Genomic DNA, 17,917 nt, shown 5'->3' with positions numbered 1-17,917 from the left:
TCTGAGCTGTCAGCACAGAGCCCGACACGGGGCCCAAACTCACGAACCGCGAGATCATGACCTGAGCCAAAGTCGGACGCTTAACCAACTGAGCCACCCAGGTGCCCCTAATACTTTTTCCTTGAGGAGGTATGGCTTAACACCCCTGCCTGCCATCAGACTGCAGGCTGGCCTTAGTAACTTGCTTATAATGAACCGAGTATAAGAGAAAAAAAGTTCTGTAGTGGAGAAAGCTGGCAGACACCAACTTAAATGACCAAGGTTACCAGCATTAACCGTAAGATATATTTATACGAAGTGTCTTCTGATATGATGTGCTGAGAAGGACACTTCAACTCTGTATTCTTTCCTAAAATACATAACCTCAGTCTAATCAGGAGAAAACAGACAATCCCAAACTGAGGGATATTCTACAAAATATCTGACCAGTATTCTTCAATAGTCAAGGTAAGGAAAGATAAGAAAGCATTAAGAAACTGTCACAGAATGGAAGAGATGGAGATATAATGAGGAAATTTGAATAAAGTCTATAGTTTAGTAATAACATTGTACCATCATTCATTTCTCAGTACTGATAAATGTACCATGTTAGATGTTAACATGTAAGATGTCAACATTAGAAGAAGCTGATTGAAAGGCATATGGTAACTCTATGTACTATTTTTGCTGCTTTTGTGTAAACATAAAAATATTTCAAAATTAACAGTGAAAAAAAGAAATCTGAAGCAAATACAGCAAAACAGAAAAAAAAAAAAAGTCAGTTGATTTCCTGCTTAAAACCTTCAGTGGCCTCCCACAGCATGGACTCTAAAATTTTACATGGTAAGAAGTGGAATCCCAACCTGCTTCTCTAGCTTTATTTCATTAGCTTTTCGCTTTATAGAAGTCTCAGCAAACAGGTTCTTTCCTGCTTTTGGATCTTGAACTCTGTGAGCTTTTTCATGCAAGGATCTTCCCCTGGCTCTTCATATGGTTGCTTCTGTGCTATTCTTCACGCCCCACCTTTGATACCACTTCCTAGCACTCCATCTTTATTGCCAATTCTCCTTACCTCCCACTTTATAGTACATCATTCGTGATAATCCTATGTATTTTTTACTTTACTGTCTCACTAAACATTGTGTCCACCTTCTTCACTACTGAATCCCCAGTGCCTATAAGACTGACAAATAAAAGCTGCCCAAGTATTTGACAAATACATAATTAGATGCCATCCTTCTTTGAAGTCTCATAATCTCACCTCCTCCCAATCCTATTTGAGAATCACTGTTGTAAAATATACAAAACATGTCCTAAAATAGCATCTATTTAGAATGAAAAGTCTGGCTATATACTTTGTAAGTAACACAATAGAGAAACAGGTATTATCATGCCCTGCTGGTCAAAGTACAAAATGGCACAACTGTCAGGAGTGTTATCTGACAAAATCTATGAAAGTACAAATATATTTACCCACTGACCAAACAATCAAATTACAGGAACACATAGATATACCTCTATAGGAATATGTAGATATAACTCTATATGTCTGAAATTATATATGTATAAGCTTATTCACTATACAGTGCCTGTGACAGCAAAACACTGGGAACAATCCATGTGCACACCAATAAGGACCTAGTTAAGTATACTATAGCACATCCATGCAATGGAAAACAATATACCTTAGAAACTAATAAGACTCTTCAAGCACTGATATTGAAAGCTCTACAAAATATAGTGACGAAAAATAAAAATAAAAAAAGAGGAGCATACAGTATGTTAACGTTCATGTAAGAAAGTGAAAAGAAAAATTATATATTTTTACTTGCTAGTATTTGCCTAAAAGAAACTCTAAAAGGATATATCAGAAAATAATAAAAGCAGTTACCTAGCAAAAAGTAAAAGGGGTATGTGGTAGAATCAGAAACAGAATGAGGTAAAAGGGGACGGATTGCTTTGATTTATACTCAGTTAAACAATCAAAGCATTACGAGTATGTATTAAGCTAGCAAAATTTATATTATATATAAGCAATAGGTTTATTTTCTTCCTGTTTCCTTCCTATCATTATTCCATGTAGGCATAATGTTATAATCATAGTAAAATACTTTGATTTTCCTCACTTAAAATTTCTTATCATACAATTTTGCAAATTCATAATTAATACATCTTTTCTCATGGACATACATATGTCTATATATCTCTCTATATTTGTAGAACCAGAAAATTTAAAATATTTCTGTCATCTTCAAATTTATATTTATGTAGCAAATCCCATAATCTCATTACTAAAATCTTAGGCACAAGGTGTGTCTTGAAACTTCAGATTTTTTAGATTTTAGAAAAGTAATAAGGTGCATACCTTAGTAGTATTAGTGGCACCTTAGTATTCTCTAGTGGCAACAACACCCATAATGAAACAGTATGCTCAGTGTTAAACACAATGAAACAGTAAAGTATAAAAATACACACCAAGTGGGATACAATAAAAATTATCCAAATGAATGTGTGTGAAATTTATGAGAAAACGTTTGGGTTTCAGAGTATTTTGAATTTTCATATTGGAGATCACAGACATGTACTAGTTTCATTTTTAAGTGGGAATATTCAAACACAGTTATAGAGAGAAAATAACATTAATATTAAAAACAGTATCCTGATATTTTACATAAATGAAAAATAAAATGAACCTGAGTAATTATTTACCAACAAATTATAAGCTATAATCATGTAGAACTAAATGAAAATTAATCAGGGGTGCTTGGGTGGCTCAGTCAGTTGAGCATCTGACTCTTGATTTTGGCTCAGGTCATGATCTCACAGTTTCGTAAATTTGAGCCCCTCTTAGGGATCTGCACTGACAGGGCGCAGCCTGTTTGAGATTCTCCCTCTCTCTCTGCTCCTCCCCCACTCATGTCCTGTCTCTCTGAAAATAAAAGCCTTAAAAAAATAAATGAAAATTAATCAGATTTACACAACTAAAGGACTAGCTTCCTTGAAAAAGTTAGGTTTGTTCCTGAACTATTCCAAGATAACAAGGTAAATATATACACTTAATTAGAATGTACTAGGTGCTAGGGTAACAACACACCGGTCATTCTCAAAATCTACAAAAGGTATTACAAAAGACTGAATAAATCAATATACAGTGTAAACACAGGGGGAGATAGGGGAATCAGCATCTTTAACATATTTTACATATTTATTAATGAACAGTTAAAGATTAAACAAAATATATATTGGTTCTTAAAATTCTCTAAAATTCTGAATCTGAGCCCATTGCTTAAATTAAAAAAATACATATATGTATATATATTTTCATCAGCAAATTCAACAAATATTTATTTCCAAAGGACACTTTACTTAGCTTAAGTTACTAAGGCATTTGAGGAGCAATATTAAATCAAGTCATAGTGTTATCAACCAATGTTTAAGGAAAACTTACACCAGTAATGAAAAAAGATTAAGTTTAGTTCTTTATTAAAAATAAGTCAGCATAGACGATACGGCATCATAAAAACTCAATCACACATTAGAAAGACGAATCAAGTTGATACAACCTCATGTCACATCACTTTATTTTTAAATTAGTCTAGTTATAACTTTCCAGAGGTACTAATTTTAAGTTAGTACAAATTTCAGTACTGCCTACAGATTTCTGTCAGTGTAAATTGTAACAGCCATGCATATTTATTAGGATGTAATTTCATCTCTGGATTTCAGTGACACTGATAAACCATTCAAGCTTCACTCTTGGTTTTTAATGACACCAGAACAAGTTGATGGAATTACAGCTTTACATGTGCCATTGAAAGTCTTATTTCTTATCATAGAATAATAAGGCTGAAATCTCTAAAGGGCATCATTCCTGCTATCTCACCATGGAAAGATGGATGACTAGTTTATTTTTAAAATCCTGTAACTTGTCTTCAGTAATCCATTCTAATGCTCAGATCACAGTCATCTCTTTAGTTATTTCTCTCTCTCTCAAACACACATACACTATCTCTTTCACTTTCTCTCTCCTTCTACCCCACTCCACATCCCCTCACCCTCTCACCACTGTTATACTGTAGATTAATTTCAAGAAAAAATTTACTTGCATTCAAATATTTTTTGATGCTTTATAAATCCAAACACTTTACACACACAAAATTAAAAAAAACAAATTAAAGTAATGGGAAATGCACACAATTTCCCCAACCCATTGGTATATACAAACTTCTTTGCTTTCTACCCAGAAAACATTTATCAATACTGAATGTCTACTGATAAGGTACCAATCAAAGCAGAGTTGCCCTAACCTCTCTAAATTACCTATCATTTTGGTTACGATTTTTAAAACTTCGTTTTTAAAGGGTTACAAGTCAAAATAAAAATTGTACAGAGATATCAATTTTCAACCACCTGGCTAACTTAATTCCCTACACTAGCATTTAACCAAGTAGGTGAAAATGAAGTTTCCTGCCTGAAACCCACCTCAAGGCATGATGAGTTAACCTTGTCTGAAAGCAACCACCAAACCAAGTTCAGGAAAAGTTGGAAACACAGCTAGTTCTTTTTGGTTTTATTTGGTTTTAAGATAATAATGAGACAAAACAAAAAGGCATTATTATTTTGACAAAAACATTAGGTAGTTGATATATTTACCTTGCATTCAATCTCTGCTTGTTTGCGCTTTGCTTCACTTAATTGAGTAAGTAGCCCTTTGTTCTGTGCAGAAAGATACTGCACCTTCTCATGTAGACTGATCACCTCTTGTTCCGCTCTTCGAAGATGGTTACTATTGATCTGATTCTAGTAATTAAAAATATAAATACTCAGACTATAAAGACCCGAAAAAACTTATATATTTCTACCTCTCCATTTTATACCTCAGTAACATTATATAAAATGTTATTATTAGTTACAGATAAAGTTTTTTTTAACAAATAGTTAAATACTAAAAAGAAAAAAGTATACAAAAGTGCTTTAAAACTCAAGCCATCCAAAAGAATACTTAAGGTCCATATCAAAAACTCTTCCTACAGCTCAATATTTTCATTTATACAATAAATATCTATAAACTTTAAGAATGTTTACACAGAACTTGAAGGTATTAAATTGTGCAACAGGCAGTGTCACACAAATGAGTACATACAGGAATATGATGAATTTGACTCCTATTTCCAGTTCTCAAAAGAAAGTACAGACTGACTGAAAAGTACCATCACCATTTACTGAACTGTAAAATCCCTGATGTCATAAAATGTGTCATGTGTACTTTTACATTCCTCCCATGTACAGCACAGTCTTTTTATAGAGCATGGACTGGTTTTGAACTCTGACTTGTTATTCGGTCATTATCTAAACTAGTTATAATATTTGAGTCTCTATTTCCTCATCTGAAAAATGTATATAAAAATAAGACCAATTTTTCATTTAGTTGTCTTTAGTATTAAATGAGAGATTACATGCAGCAGGCCTTAATATATAGTAAGAACTCAATATATGCTAGCTGCTTAATTTATTTTAATTATAGAACATGCTAAGAAATTATATAGACCTTAAGTTGACTGACATGAGGTAGTCTTCCCATTCAAGCTTCATGCAGCCTGATTTCTCTCAACCCCAAAATATTCTATTAGGGGTCTGAAACAGTAGGGATTTTATAACCAAAGACAGGAAAATCTGGCTCCTCATTTTATAGTTTTTCACCCATAGTAAAGTTATCTAATCCCATCCAATTTCAGTACACTGTTATAAGCATAGATATTACCACTCGAATTTAAAGTCTGTGTTATATCTGTCTCTCAAAAATAAATAAAATTTTTAAAAAATTTAAAGTCTATGTTGTAGCAGTCATATGAAAAAAGTTTATGCAAGGAGTCTCACACAATGCCTGAAATTTAACAGATACTTAATAAATCCTTGGTGGTTATTATTATTATATCCATTTTGCCTCACTCTATGAAAATGACCCTGCCTGCAGTTTTTTTTGAGCTATTTTTTTTAACGTTTATTTATTATTGAGAGACAGAGAGACACAAAGCGTGAGTAGGGGAGGGGTAGAGAGAGGGGGAGACACAGAATCTGAAGTAGGCTCCAGGCTCTGAGCTGTCAGCACAGAACCTGACATAGGGCTCGAACTCACAAACTGCGAGATCATGACCTGAGCCGAAGTCAGTCGCTTAACCAACTGAGCCACCCAGGTGCCCCAAACCTGCCTCGAGTTTTAATAAAAGATCCACATCATCTAATAGATTTAAACTCCAAAACATTCTACCACTTCTGGGTTTCTTCATCCTTACTTTTACTCATCTTCCTGACTCACTATATGTCTACAAAATAAACAGTGAACTTCTTAGTGCTCAAGTACTTAGTACTTACATACAAAATGTTCTTCCACAACCTCTTTTTACTATCTTTCCTCCTACGACTAAACAAATAACCACACTTGAGAGGGACACACCTTCAACATAAGCTGCAAAGAATTCCCACAAATAGAACTCCTCCTTGCACCACTCAATACAAGTCCATGACCCATCATCACAAACTATACACATTAAACAAAACGCCAAATTGATGATGAGTGAGAAACAGTAGAAAAAAGGATAGCAATGACAGATTTTTTTAAAACTCTAGATAACAAAATAATCACGTAAGGACTTTATATAAAATATTTTGTTTAAAATTTTTAGACATGGGGCGCCTGGGTGGCTCAGTCGGTTAAGCGTTCGACTTCGGCTCAGGTCATAATCTTGTGGTTCGTGGGTTCGAGCCCCGCGTCGGGCTCTGTGCTGACAGCTCAGAGCCTGGAGCCTGCTTCGGATTCTGTGTCTCCCTCTCTCTCTGCCCCTCCCCTGCTCATGCTCTGTCTCTCTCTCAAAAATAAATAAACATCAAAAAAAATTTTTTTAAATTTTTTTAGACATAAAAAGAGGAAGCAAAAACATAAGCATAGAAAAAGTAACTATCAAAAAACATTTAGCAAATTTGAAAAACAACCAAATACATTTTCTAGAAGTTAATATAGCCAAACATATTAAAAATTAATTAAAGGATTAAATAGGAGATTAGATACATTGAAGATAGTGTCCCAGAAGAGGTAAAGAGAGTAAGGAGGTACAAAATACACCTAATAGGGGTTGCAGGATAAAACAGAAAACAAAAAGATTAGATATAATGGTCTAAGAGACAACAATAGTTGAGAATTTTTTACAACTGGAAGAAATATATATATGAATCTACTATTCATGAAGCACAACTAATTCCAAACAGGATAAATACAAATAAACCCTCAATAAGATACATTTTAACAAAACAGAATGCTAAAGAGAAGACGAGACAGGGGCATCTGGGGGGCTCAGTTGCTTAAGTACTTGACTCTTGATTTCAGCTCAGGTCATGACCTTACAGTTCATGGGTTTGAGCCCCACAAGGGGCTCTGGGCTGGAAGTGCAAAGCCAGCTTGGGGTTTTCTCTCTCCCCCTCTCTCTCTGCCCCTCCCCTGCTAGCATGTTCTCTCTCTCTCAAAATAAATAACTACAAAAAAAAAAAAAAAGAGACAAATCAGACATCAATAGGAAAAACCTGTAGTGCTTAAAAAAATAAATTTCATCCTACAACAGTACATTTAGCTAAACTATAAGAGTGCGAAAAAGTACACCTATTTTAAGAAAGTGAGAGTTTACAATTCATGATTGAAATTGGAAAAAAACTGTTAAATAAAAGTGAGAGAGAGCAAAAACGCAGCAAACAAGTAGACAAATCCAAATAAGCCCTGACTCCATAGAACAATAATGTCTAATAATTTAGAGATATAAAAAATGTACAATAGTAAGATACAAGATTGGAAATGGAAGAAGAGCATATAGAGATCTTCTAAGGCCCTTACACACTTTTAAAGGAAGATGGAGATAATTATCAACATCAAACTCTGTTTAGTCTCAGATGGAACTTTTTTTTCAGGTAATAAACACTAATAGAAAACAAATGGAATTATAAAAGTCAAACTAGCAGAAGAGAAAGAAACATCTAAATCCAATAAAAAGCAAGAAAGGAAAAAAAACACAAAAAAGAAATGAAGTAAAAAATTTTCAAATATATCATAATAAACAGTTTTGATTTCTGATGAGGATATAGAGTAGAAGAGGATTGTTTCCACCCTTTCAATTAAAAAAAAAAAAAAAAAAAAAGCTGGCCAAACTCAATTAATGACTTTTGTTGAAACCAGAGAGGTGAGCACACAGGGCAACAAACTAACCCCAAATCTAAGGACAGACAGGGCAGATGAAGCCAGAAACTGTTAAGAATAATTTAGCCAGAGGCCAAGTATTGGCTGGCTAGAGAGTGTGGAGCCTAACGGAGCAAAACAGTTCACAAGCTTTTGTACACTTTTTCTTCATGGACCCCAACAGGTACACACAAAAAAGATGGATGAAAGCCTTGAGAAAGAGATCTCCATAGTAAAAGCTTGAGGGAGGAGAGCAGCAGCCAATACAGAAGCACTAAACCTTGCTTAGTTCCTCTACAGAATAAAAGGTTTCATCCATTACTATCAGAAACACTGGTGCCCTTAGAACACTGGGGAAACCACCATATCTGAGAAAGGGACAGGACTATATTTTGGGCCTAGGACTATAGCTGGTGGTAGGGCAGGAGCACTAAGAAAGTCAAACACTCCAGATCCAGGGGCACAATGCAGCCTAAGACTGAGGCTTTATCAAAACAATGGGGAACACTCTGGCCCTCCAACTTCCTGTAACAAGTAAGAGTGGAATACTGCTGGAGACAGACTCTCTCTGAAGTGCTGTACACATGGAAGACCTAAAAGACATTGAGAAAAGCCTCTGGCAAACCAGCCCCTAATCTAAAAATAAGACAGTGTTAGAGGAATTTGAAGCCTGTGGTGCAATGAGGGTAACCACAGAAACAACAAACCTCAAAACCAGCCCAACTCCTGACTATATTAACTCAAATCCCCCACATTAAAGGCCTACCAGAAGAAAAGGTATGCCCATTTCCAGGCATAAAAACTACTTACCTTAGTCTACTGTCCTACACTAGACACTCAGTTTTCAACAAAAAATTACAAAGCATAGGAAAAAGAAAAAACAAAACACTACCAAGAGACAAAGCAATCAACAGAAATGGCCTCATATAGGACACAGATATTAAAATTACCTAACAGGGAATTTAAAATAACTGTAATTAACATGCTAAAGGTTCTAAGAGAAAGGTTAAAAACATTCAAGATCACATACTTAATATAAGCAGAGAAATGAAAACTGTAAGAATCAAACAGAAATGCTAGAAAGGAAAAACACAGTTAACAGATGTGAAGAATGCCTTCAATGGCTCATCAGACAACTACCAAAGTGGAGCAAAGAATCAGTGAACTTAAAGATAAGTCAATAGAAATATTTAACACAATAGAAACTGAAACACAAAGAGAATAATGAGAAGAAAAAAGAAAAGAGCATCAAAGAGTTACTATCAATATCAATTAATCTAACGTATGTGTAACGGGAATCCCAGGAGGAGAAAAGAAAATGGAATGGACAGAAGAAATATCTGAAGAAAGAATAACCAAGAATTTTCCAAATTTCATGGTAGAGAGAAATCCACAGGTCCAAGAAACTCAGAGGGAAACAAAACAAAACAAAAAATACAACAAGTCATTTCATATTCAGAGTGCTAAAAACAAAAGGGAAAATCTTAAAAGTAACCAGAGGATAAAACACATTACATGCAGATAAACAAAAATTATAACAGAATTCTGGCTTGCATGGTTACTGACAAGAAGAGTAACTTTAAGTGTTGAAGGAAAAACAACAACCCAGATTTCAATATCCAGCAAATATATATTTTAAAATTGGAGAAATACTTTCCCAAAGAAACAAAACTAAAAATCCACTGCCAGCTGACCAGCAGTACAAGACATGTTAAAGAGATTTCTTAAGCAGAAGGAATATGACACCAGACAGAAACATGGATCTGTACAAAAAAATAGAATGCTGAAAAATGGAATAATTGAAGGAAATAAATATCATTAAATTTTTTTTTAATTTCTCTGAAAGGTAACTGATTAAAGCAAGACTAGTAGCACATATGACATATTTGTACTATATGTAAAAGCAAAATATATGACAACAAAGAGCACAAAGGATAGGAGGAAGAACTGGGAATATACTGTTGTAAGTTCCTTATACTACATGTGAGGAATATTATTTGAAGATTAGCTCTCATTAGGTGTATATTGAAAAACCTAGAGCAACCAGTAAAAAAAAAAAAAAAAAAAAAAAAAAATTAAGGAGTATAAAGAAGTCACTTGTGGAGATAAAATGGAATCATAATGCCCAATAAATCCAAGAGGAAATAGAAAAATAAAAGATATAAAGAACAGATGGAACAGAAATAGCTAGCAAGGTGACAGATATTAATCCAAACTGAATCATCAAACATGGACTAACGATGACTGCTAAAAGAGACTGGGACTGCATTTTTAGAGCTTTATTGAGACATACACATAAAAGTCACCCACTTAAAGTGTACCTACACTTCAGCAGTTTAGTACAGTCAGGAGTTGTACGACCATTTGTCAAACTGGATTTTAAAAAATGTTCATCTATATGCAGTTTATCAAAGATATCAACAGGCTGAAATTAAAAAGATGGAAAAAGATAAATAAGGCAGAGACTGAAAAAGAACAGCTTAGAGGTGCCTGGGTGGTTTAGTCGGTTGAGCATTCGACTCTTCATTTTGGCTCAGGTCATGATCTCACGGTTTATGAATTTGAGTCCCACATCGGGCTCTGTGCTGACAGTGCAGAGCATGCTTGGGATTCTCTCTCTCTCTCCCTCTCACTCTTTTCCTCCCCCACTTCTGCTTGCACACTCTCTCTAAATAAATAAACTTAAAAAATAAAATAAACATCTTAGATAACTGTATTAAGATAGACTAAATCAAAATGCAACCTGAAAGATAAAGAGGGTCAGTATATAATAAGATTCATTTTAAACTTTTGTAAAGTTTATTTATTTTAAGAGAGAGAGAGAGCAAGCAAGCAGGGAAGGGGCAGAGAGAGAGAGAGAGAAAGAGAAAGAGAAAATCCCAAACAGGCTCCATGCTGTCAGTGCACAGCCCGATGCAGGGCTCAATCTCACAAACCATAAGATCATAACCTGATCCAAGATCAAGAGTCTGGTGCTTAACCAACTGAGCCACCCAGGTGCCCCTAATAAGATTCATTTACTACAAAAAAAATGACAACTAAAAATTTGTGTGTCCCTCTAAAAGCGGCTCAGAATATTTTAAGCCAAAAAACTCATAATCTAAGGAGAAACAAATCTACAATCACAAGAGAAGGTATCTATTTGTTAGTATTTGAAACATCAGGTGATACACACAACTAGAAAAAATATAGAAGATACAAACAGTATAATGAAGAAGTTTGATCTAATATAAGTAAGACTCTACAGACTACAATCTGTGACCACAAAGCAATTTCGTTAAACTAATGACATAAACTACTAATGAAGTGAACCAGAAATCTATACATTTGGAAATACAAAACATACTTGTAAACAAATCTTGAGTCAAACAAGCAATCACAAGGGAAGTCAAAAGCATGGAACTGAAGAATAAAAAATATATTAGAAAAGAAAACATAGGTAGGAGTACAAATAAAGGTGAAAAAAGATGAAGCCCAAGCAACAAATAATAAAAGGATATAATAATAGAACTAAATTATATAGAAAACTATGGTACAACATGGAGGACCAACAAAAATGAAAAATCCAGTCTTTAGAAATATTACTAAAAATGGCAAACCTCTGAAAAAAACTGGCAAACTTCTACAAACACTTTTCAAGAACATAAACACAAATAAACACTATTAGAAATGAAAAAAGACCTAAATATTGACCTAGTAAAAATAATTTTTTTAAAAAGACACCCTCAACAACTCTAAGTGATGAATTTGAAAGTTTAGATGAAATGTGTCTTCCCAAGCAAACACGTCTTACCAAATGAGACTCAAGAACAAAGAGAACACCTGAAAAGGTCTATAAGCTTTCAATAAGTAGGACCAATAGTTACTATTCCCAAAAAAACAAGACAAAAAGATAAGCCTATTTAAAGGAATGGATTCCAGCAAATATTCAAGAGGTAATTCTTAGACAAAATTTTGTAGAAATAAAAAGATAAAATACAATCTGATTTATTCCATAAACTTATTATAACTTTCATACCAAACCTAGGAGAGTATCCCCCAAAAGGAAAATTATATTACATTCTAACGTAGGTAAGAAAAATCTAAAATATTAAAAACCTAATCCTGCAATGTGTTGTGTATGTCCCTGTATGTGTTCTATATCATAAACTTGTTTATTTTTCAGTATTTTGAGAACTGTACCTCAATATAACTGGCTTGTTTTGCAATCCTATGTATTTTTACTTTATGCATGAAAAAACATTTTTTATTTATTTTGAGATAGAGAAAGAGAGCACGAGAAGGGGAGGGGCAGAGAGGGTTGAGAAAGAAATCCAAGCACACTCCAAGCTCAGTGCAGAGCCCGAGGTGGGGCTTTATCCTACTACTGTGAGATCACAACCTGAGCCTGAGCCAATATCAAAAGTTGGACGCTTGGGGCGCCTGGGTGGCTCAGTCGGTTGGGCGGCCGACTTCGGCTCAGGTCATGATCTTGCGGTCCGTGAGTTCGAGCCACGCGTCGGGCTCTGTGCTGACAGCTCGGAGCCTGGAGCCTGTTTCAAATTCTGTGTCTCCCTCTCTCTGACCCTCCCCCGTTCATGTTCTGTCTCTCTCTGTCTCAAAAATAAATAAACGTTAAAAAAAAATTTTTTTTAAAGTTGGACGCTTAATCAACTGAGCCACCCAGGCACCCCTAAAAACATTATTTGGAGAAAGGATCTGGAGATTTCAGACTGCCAAAGGGGTTCATAGCATACAAAAAAAGATAAGAATTCCAGTACTGAAGAAACTCGTAGAGCTATACACAAGGAAACAGGTGCAATAATATTCAGAGTAGCATTATTTGTAATAGCAAAAACTGGTACAAAGAAGGAAGAGTGTGGCTCAATAAACTAAGGTGTACTTACTAGGTGGTATTTTCTGAAAGTCACTAAAATGAAGGAACTGAAACTACATGTATCAACAAGGACAAATCTCTTCATCTGGACGTTAGATATGAATCATCACCAGTTCAAGCACTGGCATTTAGGAACAAGTGCCTTACACCATTTCTCTTTCATCAAAATGCATCCAAAATTACACTCTGTCAGGTACAGTTCAAAATACAAATTCCTTAGGAAGCCTTTCCCTAAACCATCTAGTTGGAATTAATTCCCCCTCCTATTTTCCATAGCAGTTTCTATCAAACTCTTTAGTTACCAGATTTCTAAATTAAACATTTTTCCAGTTTTATTGAGATATAATTGATATACAGCACTGTGTAAGTCTAAGGTGTACAACATAATAACCTGACTTACATATAGTATGAAATTATTAGTTAATATCCATCATGTCATATTGTGAATTATATTAAATGTAGTTTGTGCAACTGATTTTTCAGTTAAGTTCTCTCTGGTGACTAAACAGTTCTTTGTATTCAACAGTTCTGAAAATTATGTTCATTGATTTCATTCATTCACCACTGTGAAACAAAACCCGAACACTGGCTTAAAAGCTGTGTTTCTATCTTTAATGTGTACAATGAGATAAGATCTGTTATAAAAATAAAACTTTCAATTATAAAAACTGGATTTCTACTTTTCATAATTTCACTGTTATAGTCAATTGTAATGAAAAATACAAGAAAATAACTTGGAACAACATAAAACAAAATCTATTTAATCTAAAGGATTTACAGATTCATGTTATCATGTTAAAGTTGGGATGATCATTTTGCACATATGTATACAGAATGATACATGAGTTAACTATGCCCCCTACTGACTATTTTGAAAACCAAATAACATTGCAGAGAATCCAGAATGTGGTCCACACAAATGTACCACATAAAAACCAAATGTACTTTATAATGCAAATGGGCTCATTAAAAAGGATTGTGCAAATGTTAAGTCAAGTATATTTAAGACAGAATTTATCACAGAAAGAGAAGACTTAGAAAGAAGTATAATTTTGGAATTAACTGCTCAGAGTTACCACATTACATATAAGGAAGCATCATTCACATTATATTCTGCACCAACTGTTTTCGATGAGGGGCAATTTTGCCCCCAGGGGACATCTGGCAATCTGTGGAGATGCTTTTGGTCAAAACCTGGGGTGAGAACCACGTGCTACTGGGACCTAGTAGGTAGAGGACAAGGATGCTGCTAAACATCCTACAAGGCACAGGCCAGTCCCCACAATAAAGAATTATCTGGTTCAAGAATTACCTGGTAATAGAGTCAAGGTTGAAAAAATTTGCTCTACATGAATATTTTCTCTCAAATTGTACAACAAGGCAACAAAGTTAATAATGTATAGTTTTATGACTTGCTTAAACTTTGCTGACTGGGTCAAAGAAGACATTAAATCTCTGATATCAAAGACTACAATTTTTAGCCCTTTCCATTTGGGCTAGGAAATTACAGTCTAGACTTTTAGCTCTATTCTTCTGGCTCTATTCTAGGGATGATATAACCTGTGCATAAACTTTTGATCTGGTAATGTTATTTTTTAAAGCTACTGGGCTTTCCCATCATACCTGTGTTTCCATTTCCATCATCCTTTGTTTTATTTCTCTTATTTCTGCCTGAGTTTCAGCTTCTCTAAGTCGAATGGTCATCAGTTCATCCTGTAACTCATTCACAGCATTCTTCTTTGGTGGATCTTTCCACCTCCCAGTAGTACGAGCTAAGTGACGCTGAAAGACAAAAAATTAGGTTACAACACATATTCCTAGTATCAAAATAAGAGCTAACTTTCCTGAGCACTTACTTCATGCCCAGTACTATATTAAGCATTATGTATACATTATTTTATTTAATCCCCAGAAAACCTTAAAAGTTAGGCAACTATTATCTTCATTATACAGGTCAGAAAACAGAAATGGCAATTAAGTAACTTCAGAAAGGTCACAAAGCCAATAAGTGGCAGATCTGGAATACAAGCTCAGATATAGTTCAAATCTGTTTATACTATGGATTGATTATTGTAAAGAATATAATTTTCACCCTCAATTTTTTATAAGAGAGATTTCCACAATGTTAACTAAATCCCAAGCAAAGAAAAAAATGGGGCTATTCATGAATTATGGAGGTAATATTAGGAGTGTTCTCAAAATATCCATGATGAAGGATCAGTTTTGTTGTTCTTAATTTCCAGTTTATTGCTGCCTGATACATTTATGGTAATGTCAAGGACTAATTTCAGTCTTTGCTAGATGTAGCCACACCCCAATTTCAAACCAAAGTCACTACTCTGAAATGGTATATACTGTTTTCTTCTTTCCGCTCTCCCTTCTGTCTTCTAGATTTTTTTTTTTAATGTTTATTTATTTTTGAGAGAGAGAAAGAGACAGAACACAAGAAGGGGAGGGGCAGAGAGAGAGAGGGAAACACAGAATCCGAAGTAGGCTCCAGGCTCTGAGCTGTCAGCATAGAGTCTGACGCGGGGCTCAAACTCACAAACCAGGAGATCGTGACCTGAGCCCAAGTCTAATGCTTAATCAACTGAGCTACCACAGAATCTTCTAGATTGTTTTTTTTTGTTCCTTGTCAAGAGTTTCCCTCATATGTGAATAAATTTGAGGACATATAAGTGACTTATTTTGTGAGATAACCAATTTTCAAAAGAGGTTACGAATGTATAGACAAATTTATACTGGTATCACCCTTGGGCTGTTTCATACTGATCAATGGATTTAGCATCAGCAGAAGAAATATGTGCTGTATATGCTATATAAAGGAAAATTTTCTTTTCGTTCTTTAGAAGAAGTTATATAAATCACAATGATACAGTAACAACGTGACTTGATTTCTATTTTATCTTTTATTTATTTATGAGGATTTAAAAGGGAGAAGCAGCTTGAAGGTACTTTCAACTTATAAGTGCTCTCAGATTTTTACATTTCAAGGAACTTTCTCACTTTAAACTCAAATCCTGGTGTTGATCATCAGCTACTTCAGACTCACACAAATTGGATACTCCGGTTTTACCCACTTTCTAAAAAGCATGCAAAAATATACTGATATACCTGCCAGTGTTCCTCTAAATCCTTGACTTGTTGTCTAAGTTCTTTCAAACCCATAATAGCTTCTGCTTCTCTCAGTTTCACAGCAATGAGTTCTTCCTGAAGCCTTGCAATGTTATTCTCATCAGGAAAGGAGTTGTTTCTCTAAAGCCAGAAAAAACATAACTTGGGATTTTTGTTAATTTAAAAAATAAAATAAAACATATATAATAAGCTATTGTGGCCCATATGTAACTGCACTTCATTTTACAGTTTTACTGAGATATAAATCACAAACCATGAAACTTACCCTTCAGTGGTTTTAAGAGTATTCACAGGATTGTACAACCATCATCACAATCTGCTTTCAGAACATTTTAATCACCACAAAAAGAAACCTTATAACCATTAGCAGTCACTCACATTTTCCCTCCCTCAACCCCCGGCCAACCCCTAGTCTACTTTCTGTCTTTATGGATTTGTCTATTCTGGACAGTTCATGCAAATGGAATGTGGCCTTTTATGATTGGCTTCTTTCACTTATGTTTTCAAGGTTCATTGCTTTTTATTGACAAATAATATTCCCTGTGTGTATATTCTACATTTTATGTATATTCTACATTTTATCTATCCATTCATCCAATGACAGACATTTAGGTTGCTTCCACTTTTCGGCCATTATGAAAATGCTGCCATGAATATTAATGTAAAAGTGTTTGTATGGACCTGGTTTCTAATTCTCTTGAGTTTTATACTAAGGAGAATTGCTGGAGCAGAAGCTAATTTTGCACTTTTTAAGAAACTGTCAAGCTTTTCCAAAGCCAATGCACTGTTTTACAATCCCACCAGGAATGTATGAGGGTAATTGTGCTTAATTTTGAGGACAGAGAAAGTCTAACTCTGCTTTATTAGTAAAACACTAATCAGCGTTTTGAAGCAACATGATTAAAAATGTTTTTCAACATGACAATAAGCTTACTAACCTCTGATTAGGTCTCCAAACAAAGCATGAACAACATTTACATTTTAAAGATTTATGGAAAAGAAGAGTCCAAAATCCTTTTTGTTGTATTTTTTCAGCATGTTACTTTGGAAAGGAGTGTAAAATCTTTGTACATTAGCCACTATTTATATCAGGATTAAGAAATTAACACCAAGGTGATCTAAATATTTGCTTCAAGAGTACAAGATTTAGACTGATTCCTTACCATACTGACAGACCCATCTTGGGATACAGTGTAGCCCCTATTACATTGCTCTGTGCCATGACCAAGAGATCCTGAATTAGGCTCTAGTAAAAGCTCCTTAGGTAAACTTAAGTACTACTGAGATTTCAAGTCCTGAATCTGTGAAATTTTCTATCTAAAATATTTCATGGTAGGATGAAGATTTTAGCCCACAGAGATAATAAAGTTTTTCTTGCCAACTACACATTTTTATGATGGACTATAAATATCTTCCAATTGAAAACCAGAAATTTACTATATATTCCTACACAAAGAATTCCTGTATTTCCTACACAAAGAAATTAACCATAGGAAGCATGAAGCCTTCTAATTTCCTTTCTACTCTATAACATAAATACCAACATAGCTACTTAAGAAATCTACTTTTATAATTTTTTTTTAAAGCTTGTTTATTTATTTTGAAAGAGCATGCATGCACGTGCAAGCACATGTGAGCAGAACACAGGCAGACAGACAGGGAGAGAGAGAGACTCCCAAGTGGTCTCCACATGGAGCCTGATGCAGGGC

At 34.6% G+C, this 17,917-nt stretch overlaps 1 protein-coding gene across 1 annotated transcript in view; it reads right to left on the bottom strand.

The window, feature by feature from the left end:
- The window catches only part of EVI5 (ecotropic viral integration site 5), a 240,691-nt gene that overhangs the window by 74,136 nt on the left and 148,638 nt on the right, over positions 1-17,917 (bottom strand). Inside the window, exons 15-17 of the mRNA XM_047086056.1 lie at positions 16,188-16,328; positions 14,697-14,855; positions 4,633-4,779 (exon numbers count right to left, since the gene is read on the bottom strand). Of these exons, the coding sequence (XP_046942012.1) occupies positions 4,633-4,779; positions 14,697-14,855; positions 16,188-16,328 (447 nt within the window). The remainder of the gene's footprint in view (positions 1-4,632; positions 4,780-14,696; positions 14,856-16,187; positions 16,329-17,917) is intronic.

The sequence above is a fragment of the Lynx rufus genome, unplaced genomic scaffold (genome assembly GCF_022079265.1).
Source record: "Lynx rufus isolate CCGP_SWC_20201006 ecotype Redwood Valley unplaced genomic scaffold, mLynRuf1.p SCAF_2, whole genome shotgun sequence".
NCBI lineage: Eukaryota > Metazoa > Chordata > Mammalia > Carnivora > Felidae > Lynx > Lynx rufus.
Note: the sequence above shows the minus strand (reverse complement) of the source record. Positions and strands in the feature narration are given on the sequence as shown.